The sequence below is a fragment of the Palaemon carinicauda genome, chromosome 22 (assembly GCF_036898095.1).
Source record: "Palaemon carinicauda isolate YSFRI2023 chromosome 22, ASM3689809v2, whole genome shotgun sequence".
In the NCBI taxonomy this organism is placed as follows: Eukaryota; Metazoa; Arthropoda; class Malacostraca; order Decapoda; family Palaemonidae; genus Palaemon; species Palaemon carinicauda.
In genome coordinates, this window is record NC_090746.1 from 28,183,610 (window position 1) to 28,199,161 (window position 15,552).

Genomic DNA, 15,552 nt, shown 5'->3' on the forward strand with positions numbered 1-15,552 from the left:
TGAAATGCTCCTTTTACATCATTTCTAAGGTGAAAACTGCTATGAATTTACCAGAGAAAAAAGTTGCATAGGAATGTCAGGTTGAACGCAGCTCGCTCACCTATTAAGGTGTCGGTATAATAATACTGGGGTGTGATAAATCACAACCAGAGGTCTCGCACCATTTAGATATCTCCTCTTCAATATCCCCATTACAGCGAGGTGCTGTTCAACACCCACCACCGAACGCTACTACCAACAACCTAATCCACGCCAGTGACGTCACTCCTCATAGCACCCAAGTTTGGGGCCCATGTTGGGAGGGAAGTCAGGGAGGGTTCACTGGGCGGCACAGGTCTCTTGCCCAGAAATAGATTTTTCCTTCGTCAAAATCCCTTTTCTGGGCTCCACCTGTGCCGCTCCGTGAAATTATACCAGAGAAAAGGTCCCAAAACTTGGAACAATACCTGAGGGGAAAGTAAATTAAAGACAAAATAATACAAAAACATTGTTTAATTCAAAGAAATAGGACATACTAGGTATCCAGTGAATAAATACTCTCTTAACATAAAGGAGGGGTGGTAAATACAATGTAGCAAAAATCCCAAACTAAGGGATGACAAGTCAAAGCAAGGTAAAATAACGATGCAAGATCAAAATAATTTACAACCCTGAGGGTAAGAATAACAAAAATCAACTCGTGGGAGAGTAAGACTACTAACAGGTATGATAAATAACATTACACCATAAGGGTGTAGCTCAGGTAAAAACAAAACCAAAAACTAAAGTAGAGACAATAAATAAGGCAGGTAGGAGGAAGGAGGATAGAGCAAGACATTGTGATTAAGACTCATTACCTTCAGGAGGAACCACATTCCCTGCTGCCACTGTAGCAAATTTTAGGGCTTCCAAAGGTTTTAAATAGTGGCGTTTAAAAACTTTAGGAGACTTCCAGCCTGTATATTTTGTAAGTTCATCAAAGTTCATGTGATGAAAGTAATTAACTGAAGTAGCTACAGCTCGTATATCATGGACGTGAGGGAATGACTCAGGGTTAGCCTGTTTAATAAAATAAAGAATCTGTTGTCTGATTCCTTTCAGGGTAATGGTTCCTCCGTTTTCTCTAATGAATAAGGGCCCTGAGGACTTGATGGAAGTTCTATTTAAGTAGGCTTTCAGAGTGTTAACTGGACATAATGATGGGTCCTGAGGAAGTGGAACAATCTTCCATGAGGACCATCTGTTCTGGGGGTCCTCATTTTTAGCCAAGAAAACTTTGTCAGGGGAGAGAAGGACTTCCCCTGACGAGAGAAATTCAATATGACCGGGATCTCTAGTCAAGGCTGAAAGTTCTGAAATTCTGGCGCCAGAAGCTAGGCTCAATAGGAACAAGGTTTTCCTTAATAATGGTATGTAATTACAAGATTTGTTAAGAGTGTCAGAGGCCAACTTAAGGACATCATTCAGAAACCAGGAAACTGAGCTAGGGCGAGTTGATGGTTTTAATCTGGCGCAGGCTCTTGGGATTGATGAGAAGTATGAATCCGTAAGGTCAATATTAAAACCAATATGGAAAATCTTTTTCAAGGCTGATTTAATTGTAGTTATTGTATTGGCCGGTAGGCCTGATTCAAATAGAGTTCTGAAGAAGGTTACTGTCAGATTCATAGTCATCGTCTCAACCTTTGAGTCCCTTAAAAACTTTGCAAGTTTTTTGACAGCTGAATCATATTGTCGAAGGGTGGATTCCCTTTTATCTGATTCCAAAAACAGGGTATTTTGAGGATCAATATCTGCACCTCTTTGGACTGCAAATTTCATGAAGTCCATAAAGTTAGGGCACTCTGAATTTTTGAGGAAGCTAACACATTGCGAGTTTGTACTACTTGTGTTAGTATTGGATTGGTTATCCGTCGAGGGTGGAGACTCAGTTCCACCAGCAAGGGAAACCAATTGCTCTTGGGCCAGTTGGGGGCTACTAGAGCAACCCGGCCCTTGAAAGTCCAACACTTTCATCAACAGATTTATCGGTGGGAATAAGTAAATCTTCTCCCAAGTGTTCCAATCTAACGACATTGCGTCTGTGGCATAAGCCTGAGGGTCCAGGTTGGGGGCTACGTAACACTCTAGTTTGTGGTTGGACTCTGTTGCAAACAGGTCTACTTGGAGACCCGGGACCTGAGATAAGATCCATTTGAATGATTGTAGATCCAGTGACCACTCCGACTCCAGCGGAGTTGTCCTCGAAAGTGCGTCCGCCACTACATTCCACACTCCCGCTAGATGGACTGCCGACAGATGGCACTGGTTCGATGCTGCCATGGAAAATATTGCTAACATCACATGATTTATGTGGGCTGACTTGGAGCCTCCTCTGTTTATGCAGTGGACTATGACTGCGCTGTCTAGAACTAATCTGATATGTTGGTTCTTGGCTGGGGTCAGTCGTTTTAGAGTAAGGAATACCGCCATGGCCTCTAAGACATTGATATGGAGTTGCCGGAATACAGTCGACCATAGTCCTTGGACCTTCCTGTGCTGGGAGTATCCCCCCCAGCCTGTTAAGGAGGCGTCTGTGTGAATGACGAGTCTTGGAGACGGGTATTGTAAGGGAACTGACTTTGCCAGACTTATGACCTTTGTCCATGGCCAAAGTCTCTTCCTCAGAATTGGTGGAAGTCGAGCTCTTTTGTCTCGATATATCCCGGTTGCCCTGGAGCGCCATACTCGGTTTATGTCTTTCAGTTTGGCCTTCAGAACAATATCTGTCACAGAGGCGAACTGCAAGGAGCCCAGGATTATCTCTCGATTTCTCCTGGACATCAATTTGTCCTTGAGAAAACGTTTCGTGCTCTTTGCTATTTCCGCCCTATTGGCTTTGGGGACACATAGCGTATGAGAACGTAGATCCCATTGTAATCCCAGCCATTGAAACTTGGTCTCCGGGAACCCCAACTGTTGAAGGAATTTTAACACTCTGTTTGTTGCCGTGAGGCAGTTCCCGACGTTGTCTGACCAGATAAGCCAGTCGCCCAGGTAAGCTACTATTTGAATTCCTTGGGTTCGTAGTTCTTGGATTACTGTCTCTGCCAGTTTGGTGAATATCCTGGGTGCTATGTTGATCCCGAATGGCATTACTTTGAATGCGTAGGCTTGGTTGCCTAGTTTGAAGCCTAGAAACGGACGAAAATGCCTTGCTATCGGAACGTAATAGTAGGCATCTGTAAGATCTATAGAGGTGGTGACGGCCCCACGTGGAAGTAAGGTCCGCACCTGAGAGACGGTTAACATATGGAACTTGTTGCATCGAACATAAGAATTCAGACGGGACAGGTCCAGGATTACTCTTCGCTTGTCTGAGTCTTTCTTTGGCACGCTGAACAAGCGACCTTGAAATTTTAAGTGATTTACCCTTTTGATTGCGTTCTTTTGCAATAGATCATCTGCATATAAGGCTAGCTCCTTCGTTGGAAGTTGATGGAAACTGGTTGGTGGAGGGGGCCCTTCTATCCAACTCCACCCCAGACCTTTGGAAATTATGCTGAAAGCCCTATTGCTGAACTTCCAACGGTTCCGAAAGACGTAGAGTCTTCCCCCTACCCGAGGATCTTCAATGGTTCGTTGTCGATTTACCTCCTCGGCCTCCGCGGAACCCTTTGCCTCGGGGGAAAGCCCTTCCGCTACCTCTGTTACGAAAGGCACCCCTCGCACCTGAGCCTCTGGCGCGTTGGTAACCCTGGAAGGTACCCTGGGTTTCGTAGGCGGGGATATAGGCAGGGGAGGTAGCATACGAGGTCGTTGCTACCTGAGCCTGAGGGACCAACACATATTGCTGTTGGGGTTGTCCCTTCGAAGTAGATGGCTGGCTACCTTGCGACACCGGAATGGTTTGAACCAACTGAAGTGGTTGCCGATTTTGAGAGGATTGGAAGGGCCTCAACCTCTTCCTGCCTCGAGAAGGTGTGCCGGCTGGCTCAAACTTTTGTTTGGGGACTAGGCCCCACCGAACCTTGAGGCTTTGGTTTACCCTGGCAGTCTCGCTAAGGACGTTGTTAACTAGATCATTCGGGAACAAGTCAGGACCCCAGACCGGGGCTTTAATGAGCCTGTTAGGCTCATGTCTGATGGTGGCCTTAGACAAGACGTGTCTCCGGCAACGTAGTCTGGCTGCGAGGAAGTCGTAGGCATCGGTCAGCAGGGTCTGAAGCAGAGATTTGGTTAGAACCTTAAAGAGGGGCTCCTCCTCGTACATTAGGGAGGTCATCTCAGCCATTGTAGCTGAGTTAATAGACTTGCTGAGCCTGGACCGGGGCCTCGAACTCGAGGCGGATCAAAGAATCCGGGAGCCTGGGAAGACGCTCGCTGAACTGTGTGGAGGCACAGTCAGCGCTTAGTTTGCACGCCGTGAAGGTGGCTGGGGCGTTATGCCAACACTCGTGGTCTCCTGGGAACAGGAGGGAGGTCAGGTCCGTTTCCCGCAGTTGCGGTAACGGTTTGTCCTCCTTGATGGCCTGATGGGCTAGGTCCATCATTTTGGTGACACACGGAGTGGGGGTCTGCTTGTCTACCACGAACATTGTGTAGGAGCTTTTGTGGGGTGTGAGCATGGTGTTCACACATTCCCACTCGTTCAGTGTTCAAACCCAGGTAGACTGAGCCTGTTCCTTCGGGTAGATCACCGTCTCCTTGGGAACTTTATCTAGCCTAACGAGAGCTTCCTCGGTCAAACGAGCAAAACCGGGGAAGGGGAATTGGAGACCCGGCGGGTAGAACTCGAAGTCCTCGATAGGCCGGGTGCCACATCCCTCGATGGTCAGCATGCCATCTTTGAAAGGAGAGCGCAGAGCCATTCTCCATGGGTTGTTCTTGGTGAACTCCGGGAGCTTGGAGGCATCCGGGATGGCGTACTGCTGTTGTTGCGGCAGTCCCGAAGGCATGAGGCTCTCCACGAGACTCTCTTGGTTCTGCATTCTCTCAGTGAGGGACGTCATCATGGAACCGATCTGATCCAGTAGCTTGCTGGAAAAGGCGTCCGGGTCAAAGGGAGCCACCGGGGTGGTTGTGGAGGCTTTCTTCATTCTCGACCCATGAGAAGAAGAAGAGGCGACAGTTGAGTCTTTGGGGACTCTAGAAGAGGAAGTCTTGACAGACTTCGGGGATTTGGAAGACTTATGGGTCTTCAGCAAAGGCCTGCGTTGAGCCTTAATCTTCGGGGTAACCGGACAAGGCCTGATATCAGCCCCGTGTTTCCCCGGGAAGCCCTGAAAAGAAGAATGAGCAGATGAAGAAGAGAAAGACGGGCTAAGGAGAGGGATCTTAGCCCGGGACCCACCTGCCTCACCTACCTCCCTACCTAGCTCCGGTTCGTCGAGAGCCATAGGCTCTATGTCGAGGTTAATGGCTGCGACGTCCTCCACTATGGCTTTACCCATCACCTCCTGGTCTTCAGATAGGAGTAAGACTTCATTGATGTTGGCTATGATGGGGTCCGCCACATCCTTAGGGACTGCAGCCGAGGTCTTAGCGTTGGGGTAGATCAGGTTGCACCACCCCTCGGACAACACGTAAGGTTTCTTGGCCTTAACGTTGCGGGCGAACCCGCCAACCCAGACCTTAAGGGTCGCCAGGGCCGAGGTCTTAGAAGACTGAGAGCTCTGAAAGAAAATAGACCGTTACTAGTGGCAAGTGACTTCGACGGAGGAAGTGTAAACATGTAGGTCGTGATAAACAGGGTCATTCGATCAGAGGATACAATGGAAATGACAGGAAATGCCAAAGATTAAAACTAAGTAAATCTAGATAGTAATGACAGGAACACCTACCGAGTCCGAGGTGAGCGTTGAGACCAGCTTGTAGCAGACTTCACAGTTGTCTGGGTGCCAGACGATCAAGTCGTCCATTTGGAGAGCACAGTGGGCGTGCGACCTACACACGTCGTGGCCGCACGCTTGTTGAAGTACGGCCGGACAGGCTGTCATCTTACAGCGGACCACCTGTAAAATAAAGATACATAAGTATCCCATAGTAGGTTAGGATCCCAAGGGGAGCCCGGGGGCTCCGGGTATTAAAAGTAAACCGGCACCAAGCCGGGCTAGAACTAAGAATAACATTCCAAACCGTTATTGTAATCGGTAGAGAACACTTAGCAAAGGTAAAATGCAAATTAATCAAATCCGTATATACAGTAGTTATGATCATTCAAAAAGAGCATCGTCGAGAATGAGTATAGAATACAATAATATAATAATATAGGCAGTTGGTTATGCCGTTGGCTCCGGGGAGACAACTGAGGTAGACCCAGGGGTCACCGCTACCGCTATCCTACCGGGGTAGGCGAGTCAAAGAAAAAAAAAAAAGGGGGGGGTGAGAGCTAGAGACTCACCGCCAGTCACAAGGACCTTAACAAAAAAAGCAAAAACAAAACTCGACAAAGCTCAAAAGGTAAAAACTTACAGAATTCCTCGCTAATCAAAATGGGGCTACCATCGTGTGGGTTCCGCGGGGTGCGGAACGTCACGGGGGGAATCCTATCGACTGGGTTCCGTGGGGTGCGGAATGTCAGGAGGGAATTACGCTGGAAAAACCCAAAACATAGCCGAGATCTCCCCAGCCGATCGATGGCCAATCAGAGCGGCGGAGGAAAAATGGCTACGAAAGGGCAGGGAGTGAGCGTACAAGATTAAAAGCCTCGCTAGTTGTTCTCGGCTCCAACTGGGGGAAAGGAGTCAGTAGGTACCCCGGGAGGGGGGGAAGGGTAACTGGGGAACGAGAGGACTTGACCCGTAAGGCAAAACAGCTGACTCCAAAGTCTCAGAGAGATGAGAGGTATCCCTGGAGTGGGGATGGGGTATGGGGGGGGGGCCATACCCCGAAAGGTGGAGAGGGAGGAGGCAGCGAGAACTAGCCAATGAGAGAGCTCGAGGCGATCACGTGGGACGGAGGGAGGCCAGGAGTACCAACCTGGCCGACGAACCACGAAAATAACAACGGAATGATCATAAACGGATAAATGAATATAGTAAAATAATGTGACACAATGAACTAGGTTATAAGGCATGCAAAGCTAAAAATAAAATAGTAAGAGAGGGACGCAGGGGGAAAGGCAGGAGAATAACGAGCCGAGCCCTCCAGCGCGGGTAAATACCGAGCTGGACAGGGGGGCCAACATAACACTACATCGGGTAGATGCCGATCGGTAGGATAACACAACTAATTAAAACTAAAACTGCCTCGCGAGAGTCCCACTCAAACTAAAGCTAAAACAACTAGGTGGTAAAGATGAAAACACTGGGTAAAAACGCTATAACGCGGTAGTAAAACCAACTAGGAAGCGCCCGAAGGCGACCAAGCAAGCCAACCTAAGTTCAAAACTATGATACGTAGGATAATATCATAATAATAACATAATAATATAAAAACAGGGTGTAATCGGTGATAGTACCCAGCGAAAAGGTTCGAAACGAAAAACAATCAGTATAGAAGACTAATTGTAAGACGTTAAGAACGAGTGAAGGAGGTAGCAAGCCAACATGGCGGCCGCGAAGCGGGGCCAATGAATGGTGAACAACAAAAAGCTGTGATAGAATTAAAATTAAAGGCAAAGCTACCTCCAAAGACTCATAGATCTGGTACTTAACTTAGATGGGAAGACATTAGAATCCGACATCGTGCACAAAATCCTTGAGGATAACACCGAAAACACCGCAGAGAAAACACAACAGCGAACAGCAAGTGCTATGAAAAAGGAGTGACGTCACTGGCGTGGGTTGGATTGTTGGTAGGAGCGTTCGGTGGTGGGTGTTGAACGGCACCTCGCTGTAACGGGGATATTGAAGAGGAGATATCTAAATGGTGCGAGACCTCTGGTTGTGATTTATCACGACCCAGTTTTATTATACCGACACCTTAATAGGTGGGCGAGCTGGGTTCAACCTGTCATTCCTATGCAACTTTTTTCTCTGGTAAATTCATAGCAGTTTTTACCTTAGAAATGATGTAAAAGGAGCATTTCACGGAGCGGCACAGGTGGAGCCCAGAAAACAGATTTTGAGCGAAGTAAATATCTATCTTTGGGTGAGATAGCCATGTCGTCCTGATGGACCCGTCCTCCGTTTTATGAAAAGACTTTGGCAGATCCCTCCCAAATCTATTGTATCTGTAGCACCTTGCTCAACGCTACAAGGAATAAACATGGTGGCGATAATGGCGCCATCTAGATATTCAAATAGTAACAGAGGAAGGGTACCTTATTAACGGCTCGCCTTTGTTTATTGCCACTTTCCCCCTCGAAGCGTAAACGCTATTCGGGGTGAAGATTGGTATGTGGCGTGTCAAGAATACGTCCTCTGATATTATGCGATATCCCTAAAGAGAAACTTTAGGGATATTCGGGCCCGGAGTTAGAATTCTGGAGACCTTAAGGTAAATTCTCTAGGAATATCACTGTAGTCAAATATACCCTAGGAAGCTACTTAAAGGAATCTTCCATTAGGACGACATGGCTATCTCACCCAAACATAGATTTTTCGCTTCGCTCAAAATTCGTTTTATGAACCCTTTGATCGTGAGGCAAGCTACTGGTATTTGCCCAAATAGATACACGGTTAGGTGTGCCTTTGTTTATACTTGTACTGTATTGGAACACTTATGAGTGTCCCACATGGGAATAGTTCTTGTTTTTTTTTTTTTTTTTTGTTATTTGTGGAGCTGGAGTGTAAAGGGATGTTAATTTTGCCTTTAATTGATTATTTTAATTGACAAAACAATATTAATGTATTCCTAACAGTTTTTTTTTGTTTCATTTACAAATGGATACTTTTTTGTTTTTATGAAGATAAATTTATTCCAGTTCCTTTCATCTCTGTGTCCCCTTCATAGCCTCTGTTTTTTTTTACAATTGTTTTTTCATTGTTTATTTTTTTTTCCTTAAACCTAATGTTCTGATAGGTTACCTAAATTCAGCAAGCTAAATGAAAGGGAAGATAAAAAAGAACTGAGATTCTAGCTGGGTCCCCTTGCCCAGAATAAATCAAGGGGTGGTGCCCAGTTCATCCCTGATTGTTTGCCTTTTACCTAGATTTTTGGGTATTCACCGTTGTATATTTTTTGTGTAGTGAACGTTGGGGTGTGGTCGGCATTTTGACACTAGGCTGTTCGGGTGCTACCTCTGGCCACAGTCCGCAAACCACCATAGCGAAGCAGCTGCTCGCAACCACTTATCAGCGCGCAGCCACCCAGGGGAGCGTGATCGTTGGGTACCACGTGACAGTCTAGCAGCGAGAGATCGACCAGTAGATTGCAGTCATCCAACCCCTCACACTTCCACAGATTTCCTGAAAAGTACAACATGTGATCCAGTTGAGTGTTCAGCAAGATCTTCACATTCTCCGACTCGCTCTTGCAAGCCAGAACGAGAGGGTATGGCGGTCCTCTTACAGACAGGTAAGAGACTTTTCTCTCCCTTTCAGATGCTGAGGCCTCGTTCTTCCAGGAGGCGTTCACCAGCCTTTAGCCTTCCAGTGAAATGGTGTCTTCAGTTCAATCCTTTGAGAAGGATGTCCCCTGGTTCGATGCTTTGGTGAAAGCAGTGAGCTTTGCGGTATCTGGCGCTGCACCCTCAGGTAAGCTGCTGTCAGAATTATCAGCCAGTACTCCCCGGTTCCCGTTGGAAACTTCGAAGACCTTTTCTCTGTCATACGACTCGAGGTGCAGGTCTGCTGTTCCAGCTACAACCAAGGAACACCAGCTCCCGATGATTGTTTCGTCGATCAGGTCCAAGTTGCGCAGCTTCTCCAGCTCTGTAGATACATTTCAGCAGGACTTCTCCCAACTGGAAATGATTCTAGTTATCCCAACGAAGAAGAGGAGAAGCCAGAAGAACCTTGTTGACCAAGTAGGAGAGGGTTGAGGGCTGAGGTTACCCGGGTTAGTCTGAATCAATTGAGTAGAATGATTGGCTCCTTTTCCTTTCACCTTCTCCCCCCCTGGGGAAAACAGCACCATGGTCCCTCAGCACAAGGTGACCTCACCTCTCTGCAGGTAAGGCTCATTTTCACTTGTGTATCCTAAGTGTAGAAATAATACTTTGTTACGTCCTCAATACTGTACCTCTTTGAGGGAGGGTATTGGGTAAAGTCTAAGGAATCTCGGGTTTGTATTCGAGGTTTTACGTTAAAGACCAGCTGCATTGCTAGTTTAATGAACACAAACTTTTGCAGGCCGCTAATAACGCTTGCCCTTAATAGGGCATGGCATGAGAATTTAGCTAAGGTAGGGTTCCTACTACTGTACTTCGGGCTTACCAAAGTAGAGAGAACCCCGGGTCAAAATACCAAAGCCAGTTGGTAAAGGACTTTCTCCCTCCTAAGAGTGAGTCTATCCAATATAAATAGTGGAAGGTTTGTATTTGTGCATTAACAAATGATAAATTTGTAATACTGTAGTTTGTATTTTTCCTCACATACAAACATTCCACTATTTATACTCATTGGCCTGCCATCCTGTCCCCCAGAAAGTCCTGCCAGTGAGCGAAGTGGTTACTCAACCCAGACGTGTGAGTGAGCAGGGTAGCCGGCTACCCCCACCTCCATCCCCTAGCTAGTTATCCCTCACTAGAAATGATCATGGCTAGTTCAGCTTCACCGAAAGTAATATACCCAATATAATTAGTGGACTGTTTGTAGGTTAGGAAAAATACAAATTTGTCATGTTTCACTAGAAGTTAGAATTTCGTTTACTTTAGTATATACTGAATAGGTTTAACTTGTTTCAGAAAATGGTGCAGCAAGCTGTTGCTTTATCAAATTCAGTTGTGATGCCTTTGATTGGATGTAAGTACAGTACAGTAATGGTAAAATATTTACCATTAATCTTCTTAAGTTCTTTAATATCTTCATAAGCATTGTCATGTCGGTAAAAATTTATAATTGTTCCACCACTAACAAACCTAATGCTATTTAATAAGGATTATTTTTTTGGGGCTTGGTCATGTCGTCCTGATGGAAGGTTCCTTTAGGTAGCCTTTCTAAGGGATATTTGCTACAGTGATACTCCCAGAGAAATAAACCGAAGGTTTCCAGAATTCTAACTCCTGGCGCGATTCATCCAAAATATAAATTTCTGGGGCGACCTGTGATGGCCGGTGAAAAGGGTCCTTCTTTACACTTTTCTAATATAAATCTTCCAAATATACTAGAGAAAGATAAAAGCATGGAATGCAGAGGTTACTACCCTCGCGTGATCAACTTGTGGGTGTCGTGTATACAACAGGGGCGTGTGAAAACCACTATTCACAGGCTGTCTTCCATTTAGATAATCCCTTCATCAAAGGGGAGGGCCGTGACAGGCCCTAGAGAACACAGTTGGACTACCCCACCGACACCTACTACGCGCGCCCTCCAGGTCATCCTTCTGTTTTGGACTTGCCCGCTAAGTCATTAATTGTTTTGTTCGGTGTTTTTCGCAAGTGATTGTCGTTAATTCAACATGACTGATGTTGCTACTTCACCTTTACCAATGTTAAGTACCATAGTTTGTTTTGACAGTTTATTTCAGTACCGGGCATTTGTTCTTTTTCCAGTATTGTGGATTTTAGTTTTGGAAGCGGTTGGCCTGCCTCGGAATCGGCAGCCATTTTGGTTTTGTTCGCTTCGGTAGTTTTTCAAGTTAATATTGCCCATCTGGTACTCTGTCATCTAGGTTATATCACTTACGTTTTATGACCAATATTATTATCATTATTTATTATTGGTTTTTAAATATTAAACTTAGCCGGTGAATATATAAATACAGTGATACCTCTGGATACGAAAGTTTCTGCTTACGAAAAATTCAGGATGCGAAAAGTGATTCGAAGATTTTTATGCCCCAGGATACGGATAAAATTTCAGGATACGAAAACCTTACGAGATCCCAACTCTTCGCCGAGAGTAATTTTAAAAAGCGCGCGCCGCCTGACTTTGAACTTGGGTAGACTCACTTACAGCCTCCCGCTCACCCATTGGTTATCTCCCTACTCAGACGCTAGCTGACGCCATAAGATCCTGCTTTCCTATTGGTCGGCAACTATCCCAGCTTGCCTACGCACGGGCGTTCATCTCTCTCTCTCTCTTTTCGTTCCGACCGCGGTATCGTTAACAGACATTGTGTGCTTTCGCTTGTTTGACTTAGTGTTAATATACAGTACATTCGTGCGCCACGTGTTATCGTTAATAAACATTCGTTACTGTGCACTGTACTGTATTAGTGTTTACTATACATAGACTGTATATAACGTTACGTAGTGTATTATATTACGTATTACTGTAGCCATGGGTCACAAGAATGTTGCTGAAGGAAAGAAGAAGACGACGATGCTCTCGATGGAGACGAAACTTGAAATCGTTGAAAAGTACGAGTCTGGCATGCGTTTAAGTGCGATCGCCAAGGAGTATGGCCGGAATCCGTCTACGATAGGCACCATCCTGAAGCAGAAGGCGGCCATCAAAGCAGCAACACCTTCTAAGGGCGTCACTATTTTCTCCAACAAGAGAACGCACGTGCATGACGAGATGGAGAGGCTGCTTCTTGTGTGGATCAAGGACAAAGAGATCTCAGGAGACACCATCACTGAGACTACAATTTGCCAGAAGGCCTCTGCCATTTTCGGTGATCTCGTGCGTGCTCAGGCCGAAGAAGGAGCAGGAGAAGGAACATCCCAGCAGGAACCCCCAGAGTTCAAGGCTTCTCGTGGGTGGTTCGAGAAGTTCAAGAAAAGGACTGGCATCCATTCAGTGGTACGGCATGGGGAGGCAGCCAGCTCGGACACGAAGGCCGCCGAAGCCTTTCTTAAAACGTTCGACGAGTTGACTCTGCAGGAAGGCTACAGTTCGCAGCAAGTTTTCAATTGCGACGAAACTGGGCTTTTCTGGAAGAAAATGCCTCGTCGGACGTTCATCACGGCGGAGGAGAAGAGGCTACCCGGACATAAGCCTATGAAGGACAGGCTTACCCTTGCTTTTTGTGCAAACGCCAGTGGGGACTGCAAGATAAAGCCCCTGCTGGTGTACCATTCAGAAAATCCCCGAGCCTTCAAAGCCCACAAAGTCATTAAGGAGAACCTTCCCGTGATGTGGAAGGCGAATGCAAAAGCCTGGGTAACGAGGCAACTGTTCATTGATTGGGTGAATGTCTGCTTCGGTCCGACTGTCCGAAAATATTTGGAAGAAAAGCGCCTCCCTATGAAATGTCTGCTGGTGTTGGACAATGCTCCAGCTCACCCTCCTGGCCTCGAGGAATATCTTCTGGCCGAGTATTCCTTCATAAAGGTCCTGTATCTACCGCCTAACACCACCCCTCTCCTCCAGCCCATGGACCAGCAAGTTATTTCTAATTTTAAAAAATTGTACACGAAGCATCTCTTCAAGAGATGTTTCCAAGTCACAGAGAGTACAAACCTCACTCTGCGTGAATTTTGGAAAGATCACTTCAACATCGTGATATGCCTCAAACTCATCGATCTCGCTTGGCAGGAAGTTTCGAGGCGTACCCTAAACTCATCTTGGAGGAAGCTGTGGCCTGATGCTGTCTCTGCACGAGACTTCGAGGGGTTCGGGAAGCCTGGAGGAGAAGCCGAGATCGTTGACGATCCTGAACCAATTCAGCAGTCTGAGGTGGCTGACATCGTACATCTTGGTACGTCCATGGGGCTGGAAGTTAGCGAGGAAGATATCGATGAACTTATCGAGGAGCACCACGAGGAGTTGACGACGGACGACTTGAAGGAGTTGGAGACGATGCAAGTGAGTGATTTTCAAGAGCAGCCCTCTAGCGGTGATGAGGAGGATGTTGCATCTTTGAAAACGGCAGACATCAAGGAAATTCTTGCATGTTTCCATAAAATGGCAGACTACGTCGAAAAGGAACATCCAGAAAAAGTTTATACCAACCGTGCGCTTCAACACTGCAATGACGTTTGCCTAACGCATTTTAGAAATGTGTTGAAAAGTAGGCAGAAACAAGCTTCAATGGATAGTTTCTTATTAAAGAGGCCAGCGGTATTAGTAGGCCAAGACGAAGGTGAAAGTGAAGAAAAGAAACAGAAAAGAGGAAGGGATGAAGAATTGGAAGGTGAAAGTAAAGAAAAGAAACAGAAAAAAGAAAGTGATGAAGAAGTAGAAGAGATTTAGAAAATAAGAAAAACGTAAAGTTATAAAAAAGCAAAAAAAAAAAAATTCAATTTTAAGTTTTATGTTACCGTTAAGTGTTAAAGTAATTTTTTCTTTCATTTTTATAGTTTTCCATACGTAATGTTAAGTGTTAATTATTTCTCCCATTTTTTTATTTCGTAAAGTTTAAGTGTTAATGTGTTAAGTGTGTAAATTACTGTACGTAGTCTGTCACTTGTTACGTTTTCTGCCTTATGCCATCCTCCTCTGCCGCGACTTCGCTATCGGACATCGTCTCAATCAAAAGGTAAGTTTCAACTTTTTTGTTACACTAATTAACTGTAACCTTTTTTTCAGAGTGTACAGGTATCAATCATTAATTTAGGTGTACGTACAGGTAACAATACACCTTCACTGATCTAAATGCTTTACGTACATACAGTACCGTAACTTTTATACAGTAGTAAAGAAAACGGACTGTTTTCTTTGGGCTTGGGGGGGATAACTTGGCTATAACTACATTATTGAATAATCTCATAGTGGTTTCTGGAATGGATTAGGCTGTTTTTAACGGTTGTGTTAATTATTGAATGATAGAAATGGCTGCATTGCATGTTTATTACTACAGTTTAGCGTGTTTATGAAAGAAAAGGTGACTTTTTATAAGGCTTGGAACGGATTAGGCTATTTACATGTAAAACGCGACTCAGGATACGAAAATATCAGGATACGAAACCGCATCCTGAACGGATTAATTTCGTATCCTGAGGCATCACTGTAGCTGACGTCTCCGACGGTCGACAGATTCCAAAAACTCGCGAGCGATCGCCATGAAGGTTGTCGGGTGTGCCCACCAGCGCCGACTATCGGCCAGATACCGCATATACTTCTCAACCAAACCAGTTCTTCTCTGTCGGTGTTACAGACAACATTGGTTCCGCTCGCGCTTGACCTCGAGTTTTCTACCGAATTGGTGAAGTACTTGGTTTTGGTTTTATTGCTCTCGCTGTGTTGGTTGTTTGCTTCAATAAAACTCTTGAAACCCTTTTTTGATTTTTGTTGATGAACTTGGCTTCCCTTTGGATTTGCTTTGGATTTTCATAATGGCTGACCCTTCTCCTGTCTATCGTAAATGTGCGAAAGACTGTAACAAACGTCTTCCGAAAGCTTCTATCGATCCTCATACTGTTTGTGCTAATTGCCGGGGTAAATCCTGTCAATTAGGAGATCGGTGTGAGGAATGTGTGGTTTTATCGGAATTCGAGTGGTTGGAGTATGAGAAATATACTCGGAAACTCGAAAGAGATAGGGTGAGGAGAAGCTCTTCTAGATCTTTAGATTTTTCCTCTTCCCATGCCCCTGAACCTAATCCTTCCCCTGTAGTGGTAGTTAATGAACCCCCTATTGGCACTCATGAACCTTCAATGCG

At 45.5% G+C, this 15,552-nt stretch overlaps 1 protein-coding gene across 2 annotated transcripts in view; it reads left to right on the forward strand.

Moving 5' to 3' along the window:
* The window catches only part of LOC137616384 (glyoxal reductase-like), a 418,857-nt gene that overhangs the window by 141,037 nt on the left and 262,268 nt on the right, over positions 1 to 15,552 (forward strand). For both annotated transcript variants that reach the window (XM_068346082.1, XM_068346081.1), the window contains exon 2: positions 10,751 to 10,808. In XM_068346082.1, coding sequence (XP_068202183.1) covers positions 10,751 to 10,808 — 58 coding nt within the window. The remainder of the gene's footprint in view (positions 1 to 10,750; positions 10,809 to 15,552) is intronic.